The sequence below is a fragment of the Diachasma alloeum genome, unplaced genomic scaffold (assembly GCF_001412515.2).
Source record: "Diachasma alloeum isolate Michigan unplaced genomic scaffold, Dall2.0 Dall_scaffold_70971, whole genome shotgun sequence".
Classification (NCBI taxonomy): Eukaryota; Metazoa; Arthropoda; class Insecta; order Hymenoptera; family Braconidae; genus Diachasma; species Diachasma alloeum.
The window spans coordinates 22,064-37,567 of NW_021683520.1; the positions used below are offsets into that span (position 1 = coordinate 22,064).

Genomic DNA, 15,504 nt, shown 5'->3' on the forward strand with positions numbered 1-15,504 from the left:
ATGGAGAAGACTATTTTGGTAATGCTGAAACAGAAAAGGTTAGGCAACTTCAACATGATTTAAATGACCGGCAATTTGACATTATATATTCAGATGGTGGTTTCATGTCTGAAATTAAATCGCTAACAAAAGTATTTAAAATCGTCATGGTTGTTAGATTGTTTCGTGATGGCTTTGTTTTTAACAATGATAGCCGTAACTATATTTATCCTGAGGGCATTGATGGTGTACAAAGTTGCGACCTTCACTTGGTGTCTGGAGAGATAGACAATGCAATACATTCACTTATCGCTGCTTATTGGAGTTTGAAATATCGATGCAAATAAAAATAAAGAAAATGCACAAGGATGCCATTATTCCTGCTTATGCGACAGAAGGTGCGGCGGCATTTGACTTGCATTGTATCAATGATGGCCTTGTTTTATCCAAGGGTAGCGACTTGTTTAAAACAGGATTAGCATTTGAAATTCCTGAAGGTTATGTCATGTTGGTGACGGGAAGATCTGGATATGGTTTTAAGCATGGTGTCCGTTTAGCTAACTGTGTGGGTGTCATTGATAGTGATTATCGTGGCGAAGTACTGATAAAGCTTGTCAGTGATGGCGATACTGATTTATTTATCGAACCCAGAGAACGAATTGCACAAGCCATGATTGTTCCAATTCAACAGGTTGCTTTTGACAATGTTGATGAATTATCTTCAACTGAACGTGGTGATGGTGGCCTTGGTTCAACGGGATTGAAATAATTTAAGGTAGTATAAGGCAAGGTGTCCGTAGACGATGAGTAACGGAATGGAGCTAAGAACAAACAGATTTGGCGTCAAAATCTGTTACTTGGATAGTTCATGCTGTACAAAAGGTGGAGGAACCTATTTATCAAGAGTGTTAGCAGCAAGAGTAACAACCAATGCTGACGTTTTTGTGTATGTTCTTCCTCACAGCAGGAATAATGAAGAAACAAAAAAGCGAATACAGAAGTGTGTTAATGATTTGATACTTTCTGTAAAACCTATGATATTACCATTTAAGGTTATTGTAAGATTTGGTGTGAGATTTCAGATTGATATTCTGCACAACTCTCAATTCAATGAACGAAGATGGGAATCTTTCGTATCTTAATAGTGGGTTTTGTAAATTTTGACAAACTTCACTGCGCTATCGACCTCTTTGTAATAGTATAATATTTGTATGCATGTACCTGCCTCAAGCAGTAATTGTATTTACTTATAGTATGCGAGGTTATGAAATGGAAAAAGAGAAGCTTATTCCTTATGTTTATTACGCCCTTTCTAATGGGTATATGGATAAATTTGAGCGCGAAGGATGGAGAGATTCATTATATTATATTGCTGGAAACTTAGAGGATAAATTTTACTTGAATGAAAATATAACAATAGATAAGAAAGATGAATATTTTAAATGCATGGATAAATACATATATGGAGAAGGGGATGAGCTTTCTTTGAAGAAATATGAGAAGGCAATTAGCCAGGATTATAAGAAAGAACATTACCAATGGCTAGAGGATGGTTATAATAGATGGTCTGCTCATAAAATCAATCAGGCAGTTTTTAATGAATGGTTTAAATATGGTAAGGAGATATGGCCTAAATATAAGGAGCTGATAGAAAAAGAAAATCCATCATATCCAAGTGTGTTTCACAATAAAAATGAAAGTAAAAGAGATAGCATGAGGAAGTATCAGTGCTCAAGTTGTGGTATGAGCATTTGTGAAGATGATTATATTGTTCATGGTTGTTGCCCTGTCTGTGATGAAAACTTTTAATACCAACACGGGACACCTCGGAATACCTAAAACTGAGGTGTCCGTAATTAGTATTCCAAAATAACAATCGATGATGAAAATTAACGAAAGATTTAGTTAAATAATTAAGAGGCCATAGTGATGCAACATATGGGAGAGGACTATGACAATCAGGTAATTTACCATATGCTAAAACATTATGGTAACTTACTGGATGTACAACGAAGTCGATTCTGTGCCCACACACTTCCACTGTTAAGACGGTATATAGCATCCAGCGATTACATTTTAGATGAGTATGAAAAAGGGCTATTATCTGAAATAGAAGGCATGGGCCTTAAATATGATGCTGTACTTAATTCATTAAGGCAAGCGCAACTAAAACGATTTAGAGATTGTAGCACTGAAGATAGTACGCATTATGCTAAAGAAATAGAAAAAATAGTTAAAAGTGGCATCACCACCAAGGATGAAGAGGGTGTATTTTCTGAAAGCATTAACACTCAAGATGATTTAGTTAATGAAATAATTAAAAATCCTCGTGAGGTTGATGTAACAAAGATAAATAAAAAGACAGTAGATGCCGTTCAGGGTATTTTAATCAGTTCATTTGAAAAATTCTCACTTTGGTGTTTTCAATTACAGATGGGATTCAAGTTTCAAAAACAAGATTTTCACTCTATTGTATTTGATGTATGCCAGAAAGTTATCGATGGTGAAATAGATAGACTCATTGTTACCATTCCACCAAGGCATTCTAAAACACAGATTTTATCTATTTTCTTACCTCTGTATTCTTTTTGCCATAATCCGGGAAGTCAGAATATTATAACATCCTATGCAGATGATGTCGTTCAGGAATCCTCTGGATATATCAGGGCGATAATGACTGACCCCATGTTTATGAAAATCTTCCCCAAAGTAAGAATCAATCCAGACAAAAGATCTCTAGAGCGATGGGGAACGACACGGCAAGGAACGTTACATGCCGTGCCTACCGGCGGGAAACTTACAGGAAAAGGTGCTGGTTCATTATCCCCTGTCTATTCCGGTTGTTTCGTTGTCGATGACGTTATTAAACCCAAAGACGCTTATTCAGGAACAGTACGGTCAGAAATTAATGACAGATTTGACAATACTTTTATGTCCCGTCTTGCCAATGATGGTGTTATTCAGGATGAAGAAGGCAATTTAATTAAATGTCCAAGAACACCTATGTGTATCATCATGCAGAGGGTTCATGACGAAGATTTAGTTGGCTATCTGTTAAGAGGTAACTCTTCAGATAAATATCATTATCTTAATATACCGGCTCTTGTTGATAAAGACACAGGCTCTACAGAATGGTATGACAGACTTATCAGGAAGCAGGGATATACCCATGCCATTCCTGTTATCTATGACTTGAAAAGAGATGAAGAATCCGCATTGTGGGCAAGTAGGAAGTCTTATGAAACGTTGAAGGAAATGCAGGCAAAGACGCCTTATACGTATAATAGTCAATATGCAGGAGACCCATCAGCGAAAGGTAATGGTTTAATTAATGAAGAATGGTTTGTTGAATATGATGAGATTGACTTAAAAACCATTGTGAAAACTTTCATTACCGCAGATACGGCATCAACCAAAGAATCTTATTCAGACTATTCTGTATTGATATATTGGGGCGTAACGAAAGAAAGAATGTTGGTTATGCTGGATGCAATGGTAGGTAAGTGGGAAATATCTCCGCTGAAGAAAGAAATAGAAAAATTCTGGAAAAAGCATAACACGTTAAACATAAGGTATCCTAACTTACTACCAAGAGCGTTGTATATGGAGAATAAGGCATCGGGGCTTTATATCAATCAGCAATTTATGAAAGATGCCAGCATTCGATGCATTCCCGTAAACAGAGATCGTTCCGGTGGCGATAAAGTCGCAAGATTTTTAAACACTGTTCCATACTTTGCTCAAGGTAGAATATGGTTCCCACGAAATCATGAGCATATCAATCACATTAGAAGAGAAATCACATCATTTACATCTCTAGGCTCCGGTACAGGAAATGATGACGTATGTGATAACGTATCTGATGCTGTGACGATAGAATTTTCAGGCTCGAGCGCAAATTATCAGAATTGGGTTGATGATTAATTATTATGGCTATAAAAACAAGACTGGACGGACGTTCTCATTATAATAATTCCTTTATGATTGTCTGTAATAAAATAGGTGACACGCTCGCCGTTATAGAAGCTTGTAACAAAAATGTAGAGCTTTATGTCAATACATCAAAGGATGTTCACATTGAAAAATCTAATGGTGCTATTCTTAGAAGGAAGGAATAAAGGAAAATAAACAGTGTCTTCCATACGTAAAAAAGAAGAATTACATACTGTGCCAACAAAAAAGACAGTAGCAATGAAAAAATCGCTAAGGTTAGCAGACGGATTAGAAAATCTTGTCTCTGGCCTTGGTACAATTAACGATAAATCATCCCACAATCGATGGATAGAGTCAGGACGAAATAACGATTGGGCGCATTTAATTGCCCGTTTTAGAGAGGATTGGGTTAGCCAAAAGGTTTGCACTATCATTCCTCAAGATATGGTGCGTGAATGGCGCAGCATTTCAGATAAAAGAGGCAAGGAAGCCGAGGATTATTTTGGCATTCCTACACTGTTTCGCATGGCCTACCAGTGGGCGCGTCTCTATGGAACGGCATTCGTGATGCTGGATTTGAAGGGGGCTGGCTCTCTTGATATGCCACTCAACGTAACAAAGTTGAAGCCGGGGTGTATCAAGTCTTTGCAAGTGGTGGACAGAACACGAATGTTTCCTTGTGGCGCTATGTGCCTTGACCCTATGTCTCCACATTATGGTATGCCAGAATATTATCAATTTGTGGGCTGTCCGGACAAGATTCATCATTCGCGGTTTATACGTTTTGAAGGTACTGAGCTTCCACTGTTTCAAACACAGCGTAACCAATGGTATTCCGATAGCGTATTGATACCGCTTGAAAGCACGATAGATAATTTCTTTACTACTGCAAGCGCTGCCGCACAACTTTGTCAGGAAGCTACGGTTGATATTGTTACCGTTGATGGTTTACAAAGTTTACTCACCAATCCAGAAGGTGAACGGGCAGTATTGAAGAGATTCAGGTTGATGAAGCAAGCCAAGTCTGCTTTTAATGTGCTGATAATGGATGATACAGAGACCTATAATACAAAAACCGTCGCGCTGTCTGGAATAAAAGACTTGATGAACTAATAGATAAAAATTATCCCACGTCAAGTATAAACCTTATTAATTCGGTGGAACTCTCTATGAAACTCTCTACGAGACAATGCCGAGCTAGGGCTTATTTCAAGGAACGAGCCTGAGTGTAACGACTAAATAAATTCTTTTAAGGAAGGATTTGAGAGAGGTTAAGTAACCTCGTAACATAAGGGCACACAGGAACAGATGTGTGTAAGATATAGTCTACTCTATATGGTGACATATAGCGGAGTGAGAGTGAAATACATAACCAATTATACCAGCAAAAAATATCCGGTTGGTTCAATCCATGCGACAAATGATTTTGGCCCTTTTGAAATTATAGGGCGAACCCTTGATAAAAAATCAGACCAGTTTTATGTCAGATTTATCAGCACGGGCTTTATCACAACAGCCAGAACGTCTTCAATTGTAAAAGGGATGGTTAAGGACTATTTCGTCCCCACAGTTTTTAGGCGCGGTTTTATGGGCGTCGGCAAGTATACCTCAAGGAATCATGATGGTTCAACCAGAAGAGAATACAAGCTATGGACAGGCATGTTTTATCGATGCTATTCTAACGATAAGCAACATAAGAACTACAGAGTCCGTGGTGTCGAAGTGTGTGAAAAATGGCACAACTATCAGATTTTTTGTGAAGATATAAAACATCTCCGCGGCTATGCTGCATGGAAAGCGGGTTATAATATGGCTTTAGATAAGGACATTAATTTTAATGGCACTTACTCTAAAGAAAGTTGTATGTTTATTTCTTTGGCTGAAAACTCAAGAGAGTCACGTATTAGATATCACTCCGGTAAAAAGTAACGCCTTTTACTAATATTATAGATGGGAATATCTGAAAATTGTTGCAGCAGCCGTGGGCATACCAGCAACAAGATTCTTATCAGCATCCCCGGATGGCATGAATGCTACGGGAGAATCAGATCTTGTTAACTACATTGATTTACTTGTTGGATTACAGAAGTCAATATTTGACCCTAGAATAAAAATTATCGATACGATTATTCAGGCACACTTTGGTATACCTGAATGGACATACCGATGGAATTCCATCTTTCCAGAGTCTAATGTTGACCGAGCGAAAAGAGCTAAAGATGTTTCTGATTCAATTACAAGTCTGGTGGATAAAAACATCATCACGCCAGAGGTAGCAATCAGAATTATGGAGCATGAAAAGATATTTGGCGATTTGGATTTAGGACAGCCACCAACAGACAACCAGAAAAATGATAGCAACAAGGTTGTAATTTAATAAACAATAGAGGAAGATGACATTAATGAATAAGACTTTAATGTCTGAAGTGGTGTTTTTCTGCGATGAAGATAATGTCAATAATTTAAATGAGTTACCGAAAAGCGTAGAATTACTCCAGTTCGGAGATAGACTCACCATTCCTTCTGAACGTAAGTACAGAGATAGTGGCGAGATGATTGCACCCTGTACCATTGCCCGTACAGGTGTGATGCATTACAAGGCAAAAGATTGTGGTGGTTTATTTGCAGATTTAGCCCCTGATGCGACTGTCAGAATCATGACTAAAGAAGAAGAATTGTTTTCTGCCGATTCTCTGGAGTCATTCAGGTCATGTCCCGTCACGATTGACCATCCTAAAGATGAGAAAGGAAATGATATTGATGTAACGTTGGATAATAATAAAACGTTACAAAAAGGCATGTTGGAAGGGTTGCCGTTCAGAGATGGTTCTCACCTTGCAGGTTATATTGTCGTGAATGACAAGGAAGCCATTGATTTAGTTGATTCCGGCATTGACCAGACAAGCTTAGGTCATAAAAGCACAGTAGTTCGTGTACATGGCAAGGAGTGGGATGCAGAAAAGACTAAAATCAGGGCCAATCATGTAGCAATAGTTCGGACAGGCCGAGCCAGAACAACCCGCATTTCTGATAGCGAAGATGCTTCAATTAATGAGCTTGAAGCAAAGATTGATTCATTAACATCAAAGCTGGAAAAAGAGCAGGTGATGCTTGCTGATGCTCAATCTAAAATAAAATCGCAAGAAGAAATAGATAAGCTGGTAGAGCATAAAGCAACAGCGCGTGTTGGACTTCTTATGAGTGTTGCCAGATTAGGTGATTCAGTAAAAGATCTGGACTTCACTGGTAAAACAGAGATTGAAATTAAAAGATCTGTCGTCACCAGAATGTCCGACAAGGATTTGTCCAATAAATCTGATGGCTACATTGAAGCTCGTTTTGATACGTTACTGGAAGATTCTTCTGAAGTGACGTTATCTGATGCATTAAATCTTTCCATTGTAAATAATGAACCAGATAAGAAGAAAGTTAGCCCTGTAGAAGAAGCCAAGCAACGACGTTTAAATAGATATAAGGAATATGGTAAATAATGCCAAAGCAAGATTTTAACATTAATACAAAGTCAGGTGCAGCCGGTGATACTTACGGTATCAATATCACCAACTCACAACGTAACTCATATGTTGCTGCTGATGATTCCATCGCGTATGGCGTGGCTGTACAGAAAGCGGGTGACAGGAAATGTAAGGCTGGCATTTTAAGTACAGGTGAAATTACAGGCATTTCCATGCGCTCAAATAATCTGGAAGCCTTAAATCGTCCCTCTGACGGTACAGTAAAATTCCGCAAAGGTGATGTGCTGTCTGTCATGGAAGGTGGCTATATTCAGGTTATTGCACAAGAGGCTGTGGCGCAAGACGGTACTGTCTATGTTGATAGTCTCACTGGCCTGTTCTACGCAACGAAAGCGGATGGGCGTGTTGCTGCCATTAATTGTAAATATTATTTAAGTGCAAGCGCAGGTGATATTGTGCCTGTTTATATTGAAGTTTATGTAACGCCACCTAAGCCTTGATATTAAAAATAACATTACTTTTATATCTCCAATAATTATAAGGTAAACAATGCCAAAAATTGTAAGACTGACCGATGGTGAAGAGGTTGAATTAACATCAGCCATTGAAAATATACAAAAATCTGAACAGGTAACACTATCTGATTCGGATGCCGTCTTCTTTCAGCGTCAGTTAGAGTATATCGAGCAGCAATCCTACGATATTCTTTATCCAGAACTGGAAGCCAGAGAATGTTTCGGGGTAGATAATTCAGGTGGCCCCGGTGTAACAACACTCACTTACAGAAGCTACGACCATGTAGGTAAAGCTCAGGTGATTAATGCCAGAGCAACAGACTTACCAAAATCAAATATCTCCGGTAAAGAAGAGAGTATTACTGTAAAGTCAGTGGGTACAGCCTATGACTTTGATATTGATGAAGTGAATGCAGCGGCGGTTACAGGGATGCCGCTGGAAGGGCGTAAAGCCAATGCTGCTACACATGGTTACGAACAGTATATTAATTCTGCTGTCTGGTATGGTGATAAGCTGGGTGGCTTTGTGGGGTTCTTTGGTAACAAGGATATTACGCGAGCGTCTGTTGCCAAAGGCGCAAGTGGCAAAACAGAGTGGGAGCATAAAACGCCGGGTGAAGTGCTTGCCGACTTGAACAATGCTACAGGGGCAATGTATGACTCGACACTGAAAATTATGCGCCCATCAGAAGTTTGGTTAAGTGTCGCCAAGTGGAATTACATTCGTTCGACACCTCGTTCTGAAAACAGCGACAAAACCATTCTACAATATTTTGTTGAAAACAATGAATTTATCCGGGGTGCTGATGCTATCAAGCCGCTCAATGCGGTTAAGGGTTATGGCGACAAGGGTAGCGAATGTATGATTGTCGTCTGTAAAGAGGTGCGTGGTCACAAGACGATGAGGATTCGTGAACCGCTGCCGCTTGAATGGATGCCTGTACAGCTACATGGACTCACCTATGAAATACCGGGGCGTGGCCGATTTGCAGGGCTTCAGGTAATGTATCCTGCTGCTATTTCTATCAATTCAGGCATTTAATTAATTAATACAACAAATAAGCAGTGGCGGTGGCAAGCTACTGCTTGAGAAGAGAATAATATGCAACTTAAAAATAATCTTACCGCCAATCTACAGTTTAATTACAGAAAGAATATCGGTAAAATGGTGACATACCATGATGAAGCTGGAAATAAAATCACCAAGCCAGAAAAACCAAAGCTTGCAATGATTCACATTCCCGGCGGAGCTACGGTTGAGATTGATGATGACGTTTATAACGAGCTGTTAAAAGGAAAGACAGAGGTTCAGCAATATATTGACGTCACAAATGAAATTGAAGATGCAGAAATCAAGATGGACAAGCACAAACTGTCCATTACAGAACGTCAATTTACAGGAAAAACAAAAGAAGTTAATCTTTTCAACGAAGCCATTAAATGTGGTGATTTAAGCATTGTGGAAAAACCTGTAGTCAATATTTCAAAAGAGCAGATGTTGAAAGAGATTCATGAAGCTGGAGTTAATATGGCTAATAATGCCGCTGATAAAGAAATTGCTCTCGTGTATGAAAAGCTTTTCCCTCTATGATTACACGGCAAAAGTTTATTGCACGGTTTCCTGAATTCTCAGAAGTCAGTGAAGAGCGCTTTAACATCTTCTTTGAAGATGCTGTGTTGCTTATGGGTAAATATGAATCCAGATGGATGACCTTTTACGATGTTGCTCAGGCTAATTTAATTGCCCATTTTATTAGCATTAATGATGGTCAAATAATGGGTGATAGTAATCCTACCGTGCCTGTATCACGTACTGATGTGGATGATGTTCAGGTGGAGTATGCGGTAGGTCAATCTGTAGAAGGTATGGATGCCGATTTAAAGAGTACCAGTTATGGACAGGCATATATCCGCTGGCGAAATATGGCCTTTGCTGGCCCAAGGGTGGCATAAAATATGATGAATCTCAGACGGGCTTTTAATCGACATACCACTTCCTCAAAGCCAACAATAGAAATTTATGTTGAAGGTCACTACGATGACCGCAACATGTGGGTGGATGATTCATGGAAGCCGCCTGTTAAATTAATGTGTACCCCCATTCCTTTTGGGGACAGGGAGGATGGCGTTAGTGGGCAGCAATTAAAGGCTACGCCTGTTGGTGAGCGATTACCTGCTTACATACAGATTCATTCAAGACAGCCTATGCCGATGAAGTCATACATCAATTGTTATGGTATTCGCTATAAAGTGATTCAGGTGGGTGAGTATGACTATGCAGGATTCCATAAAGTCATAGCAACCAAGGAGTTAGAAAAATAGATATACTAAAAAATGAAATTTTAGCCGTGATGGATATCGTTGATGTTGCTGTTGGCATAGATAAATTTACCTACCCGATGTACGTCAATGCAAAGCGACCAGAAGGTAACTATGCGGCGGTCAGGTGTGCAAGCTCAAAGAATCCGGGATTTGACAGTCAGAGGGTTGTTAGTAATCCTGATGATAGTGACTGCTTACTGTTTATCACGGAGGGCATTAGAATATTGACGTTTGATGTTCTATTCTCCAGAGAGGGAGATGAAGTCGTCAAGTTTGATAATGCATTCTACCGTCCAGATGTTCATGCTGTCATGGCGAAACATAAATTTGCTGCACTGAATAAATACCCAACGGAACTAAAGAATATTTCGCTCGAAACAAATTGGGAAATCCGAACGGGGATTACGGTTGAATTTAATGTTATCCGTAAGGATATATCAAAAGTTGATGAAATGACCAATGCGAAAGTTAGCGGGATTTTCGTCGATGATAATAAAATTAATGTAGGAATATAATGCCAATTCAAATTCAGGATTTAATTGAGGTTAGCATTGCTGTAGCACCTAATGCTGTAGGCAATGATGGCTTTGGTGCCTTGCTCTTTGCAACACCTGCTTATAAGCCTGTAAGTGGTGAAAGTATTGTCCGGTCATATACCAATATGGCTGATGTTCAGCAAGACTTTCCGGATGGTGAGATTTATAAAGCAGCAATGTCTTATTATAGCCAAACACCTAAGCCAAAAAGGTTTATGGTTGGGAGCATTGACAAAACAGATGGTCAATCTTCTCCTGCAACATTGACAGGTAGAGCAGCTGTTTTAGATGAGTTAAAGAAAATAAAATCAGGTAGCTTAACGTTGAAAGTTGATGGAAAAGATATTCTTATTTCCAATATCAATTTATCGGCAGCGACAGATTTCGATTATGTCAAAAATGCAATCGATACGGCGTTGCCGTCCACGGTTAGACTATCACAGAAAAATGCCGTTTTCACGCTCTCCTCAACTTCTCGTGGCTCGTCAACAATCACTTTCTGCGCTAAATCACCTTTGGCTGAAGAGTTAGGCTTTACGGCTGAAAAAGGTAATATAGTTCAGGGAAGTTATGGTGCAACACTGTCTGGCGCATTAAGTAAGATGCTCGCTGAAAACACGAAGTTCTACTATGTCGTCATTGACAGGAAATATCACGATAAGCAAGAAATGATTGATGCCGCATTGTGGTGTGAAGCAAACAAGAAAGTCTTTGGTTATTGCTCTACTAATGAGGGCATGATAACGAAAGGTGCTGCATCACAGGCTAGGACATTGCATGATAAAACACTCAAACGAACGTTGCTTAATTTCTCTGCTGAAGGGACTGAATACCCGGAAATTTCCATATTGGGCAGAGCAGCTACAGTAAACTTCAACGGTAGCAAGACGGCATTGACGCTGGCATATAAGCAACTGCCAACAATTACTGCTGCTAATTTAAATCCCGGTCAGTTTGAAGCGTTGCGTGAAATTAATGCCAATGCCTTTATCAAGGTGGGTAGCACTGCTATCTATATGGATGGCAAAATGGCAGATGGGACGTGGTTCGATACCGTTCAGGGTGTCGATTGGCTGGAAGGTGAAATTGGCTCTAACGTATTTAACGTTTTCTATCAGACTACAACGAAGATTCCCTTCACTGATAGCGGTGTCGCTATCGTCAATCAGGCTGTCACCTCTGCATTAGAGAAAGGCGTAACCAATGGCCTTATTGCTCCGGGATACGATAGTGAAGGGACGTTCTACGACAAGGGCTACAAGGTGACTTCTGTTCCCATTGAGACATTGAGGCAAACGAAGGGTGCCCGAATTTGGGAAGGAACATCCTTCATTGCAATTGGTGCAGGTGCATTACATGGTGCAGTCATCAATGGCTCTTTCATACAATAAAATAAGTGAGCTAAATGAAACAATATTCATTTTATAATACAGATTTGATTATTGACGGTGCCAAAGTCGATGGATTTGTCGCCAGTCAAGATATCATTACGGCAACACGTAATGTACCCCAGCATAATCCCGTGGTTGATGCACATGGTAAACTTGTTGTCGCTACCTCTGCTGACCAGACGGGTATGATAAATTTCTCATTACTGCAATCCTCTGACTGGAATGAGATTTTGTATGCCAAAGCACAGCTTACGCAGACAACAGGTTTAAGTGGTAATAAATCCTTATGGCAACCCTTGCAAATTTCCCTTGTTGACAAGATGGGGGATGTTCTTGCACAAGGTGTTAACGGCTTTATCCGTCAACAGCCAGCGGTGCGTCGTGGTGTCGGTATTACGATTAATACATGGAGCATCTTTGTTGAGAAGCTGCTGTTTATTCATGGCACTTACCCGGATACTGGCGTCTAATCCAAGCTAACAGGAAGTCTATATAATAATGGCCTGCAAAACTGAACAACGGGAATTTGAGGATTCCCAAGGTACGGTTAGTACCTTTTTTGTAAGACAGTTGCCAGCGGCTCAAGCTTTGGATTTGCAGGTGGAGTTACTTAATACAATGGGAGCCAATGTGTTCCCGTTTATTGAAGGTAATTACGACTACACCAATATTGTAAGTCTGATGGGGGCAACTGAGCATAAAAAATTCACAGACATTGTAAAAAGAATTGTGTGCATGGCAACAAAGGATGGTCAGGAAGTTACCCAGCCATTATTTAATCATGCATACAATGGTGAGCTAATGCTGATTTGTAAAGTGTTCGCCTTTGTTTGTGAAGTAAATTTTAAAGATTTTTTCATTCAAGGTCTCGCAATGAGCGTTTCACCACCATTGGCGGTGGCGAACCCATTGGGGCAGGACGAGCAGAAGTAGTTAATCCTTCAGCAAACTTGTCTTCGCTTTTCCCGGATATAAATTACTTCCTGCATCGGCCCCTGATTGAAGTCCCGGCGCTTTGTGATTTATATCAATTAGTGGACGGGACATATTCAATTAATGATTTATCGTTAATGCATGACATTCTTGATTTACGAAAGAAATTAGAACCAAACAATCCAGATAATCCCAAAAATCCAGAAAATGATTAAAGTTAAATGTAACGGAGTAGGCAGAGGTAATTTGTGGCGATAGGCAAGAATGCATTATTGAAAGCAGGAAGAAAAACACTTCTAAAATATGCAGAAGAAAAGAATATTGATGTTTCTGGTGATATTACAGATGAGCAATTGGTTGATATTGTCCAGCGAGAGATGCATGTCGCAGAGGAGACTCAAGCAGAAGAATATGATGCATGGTCAGTAGTAGGGGGAAACTACCAGCGTTCAGCACCAACAACGGAAACCTTTATTGCAGCCAAAATTAACACAATGGGATTAGGCCGTACATTAGGGTATGTGCTTGATAATCTTGGTGCTGAATCAGAATTTACGGATATCATTGCTACAGCAAAAGAAGCTGGCATTGATTTACAAAGTGTCCATAAGCAAACAAAACATCAGAATTATGAAGTGCCAGAAGATGCTTATCTTGACACCAGCAAGTATCGTGATGAAGATGGGATTGATGAAAGTTCGCAGGGCTATTATCAAGATGATGGCTACATCAGGGATAATGATTATAAAATCTATGATTCCTACAGTACGTATAATATACCTGCCGATTACAACAACAATAATCACTTTGGCAATCCTGCAAGCATTGCTGATGATGATAACTATATTGGCAAACCAGAGCGTACCGCAAGTAATGTAGAAAGTTTACGCAGATTGATAAAGCATTTATCTAGCGATAGTCCAGAACGCATAGATGTTCTTGGTAGAATGGAGGGGCATGATAATACTTTTCTTTATGATGAGTTCATGGTCAATCAAACGCAAGACATTAATGATTCACTAAGAAATCTTGCCTCTGTCTATCTGGATAAAGACGCCTATAAATCAGAAAAACTCTATCAGCATGATTCTGACAGATTATATACAAGACTGGCAAAGCTTCTTCCTGAACGGATAAAAGCCACGCAAATTCAGATTGCACAAGAGAAGGGCAATGATAAATGGAATAAATTAAGCCCTAATGATAAGGAGTTCAAAAGGTTTACAAGCTACTTTGATGCGATACCAGCATTTCATGATAAAGAATTTTTATCAGGCATCAGGCATCCAAAGCCAGCACTCACCAGAGCTAATACAAAATTTATTCCAGGGTGGGAGAAAGATTTAACCATACATCCTAGTGTCAGAAATGAATGGAGACAGAGATATTCTCAATTTACTTCAATGACAGGTATGGCAGAGCCAAATGGTGGTTGGTTTGAGGATAAAGAGAAGACAATACCTAAACCAGAGTTACTTTCAAAACGTTCTATCATTGCCGATGTTATGGGCGTAGCCGGTGTCTATGGCATTGGTAGCAAGTCAACTAATGACGGTAAACATACTGGCATTACACCTTACAGGCATAAGCCATATGAGTTACAGGATATACGGAATGAAGCCGCTATACTCTATAATGACCAGCCTGATTTTATTGATGGTGATAATGGAATAAGGCCAGATGCCTATGCGGTAAAGAATGCAATTGAACAGGCAGGACTTACGAGTAGCACTGACATAAAGCATTCTACAGACATTCTTCCGAATATTGGTAATGTAGCATTAACTAAAGGTGTTTCTGGTCAAGATGTTCAGGCATTGAATGATTTAGATAATGAAATAACCAGAAAGAATGCACCGCATGTTGATAAGCCTACGCAAGAGTTTTCTACACAAGACAATATAAAATCTCAACACCTTGATTATTTAGCATCTGAAGCCAAAGCTAAAGAAGAAGTGGCAGCAAGATTAGCTGCATTAAAAGAACAGGCAGAGATTCGTAGGAAACAAAAAGAACAGGCTGAAAAGGATGAAGAAGAAGCTGATAAAACATCTCTGAGAGAATCGATAAATCAATATGATAATAGGTCAATTGATGAGAAGATTCAGGCTGCAAAAGCTAAACAGGAATTTTCATCAAGGCCACAGCCAACAAATGAGCAGCTTGAGAAAATTGTTGGCCCATTTAAGCTTGACCCGTTAGAAGGTTATGGCCCTTCTGATAAGAAATCAGCCCCAAAACCAGAGTTAGATGATAAAGATGCTGTAACATATCACGATAATCTCAAGCAAGGTAGTGATGAGTGGTTGGCGTTTAGAAAGAAATATTTAACTGCTACTGAAGCGGGGAGATTATTACATGGGTATAGCACATTTAAAACTCAAGAAAAGATAGATGCTGACAATCTTTCCAAGGTTAT

The 15,504-nt window shown here is 39.5% G+C and overlaps 1 protein-coding gene across 1 annotated transcript; it reads left to right on the forward strand.

Moving 5' to 3' along the window:
* Window positions 1-337: 337 nt before the first annotated feature.
* On the forward strand, window positions 338-748 carry LOC107047606 (deoxyuridine 5'-triphosphate nucleotidohydrolase-like). The gene has a single exon (XM_015270394.1). The coding sequence runs from the start codon at window positions 338-340 to the stop codon at window positions 746-748; it is 411 nt and encodes a 136-aa protein (XP_015125880.1).
* The last annotated feature ends 14,756 nt before the right edge of the window (window positions 749-15,504 follow it).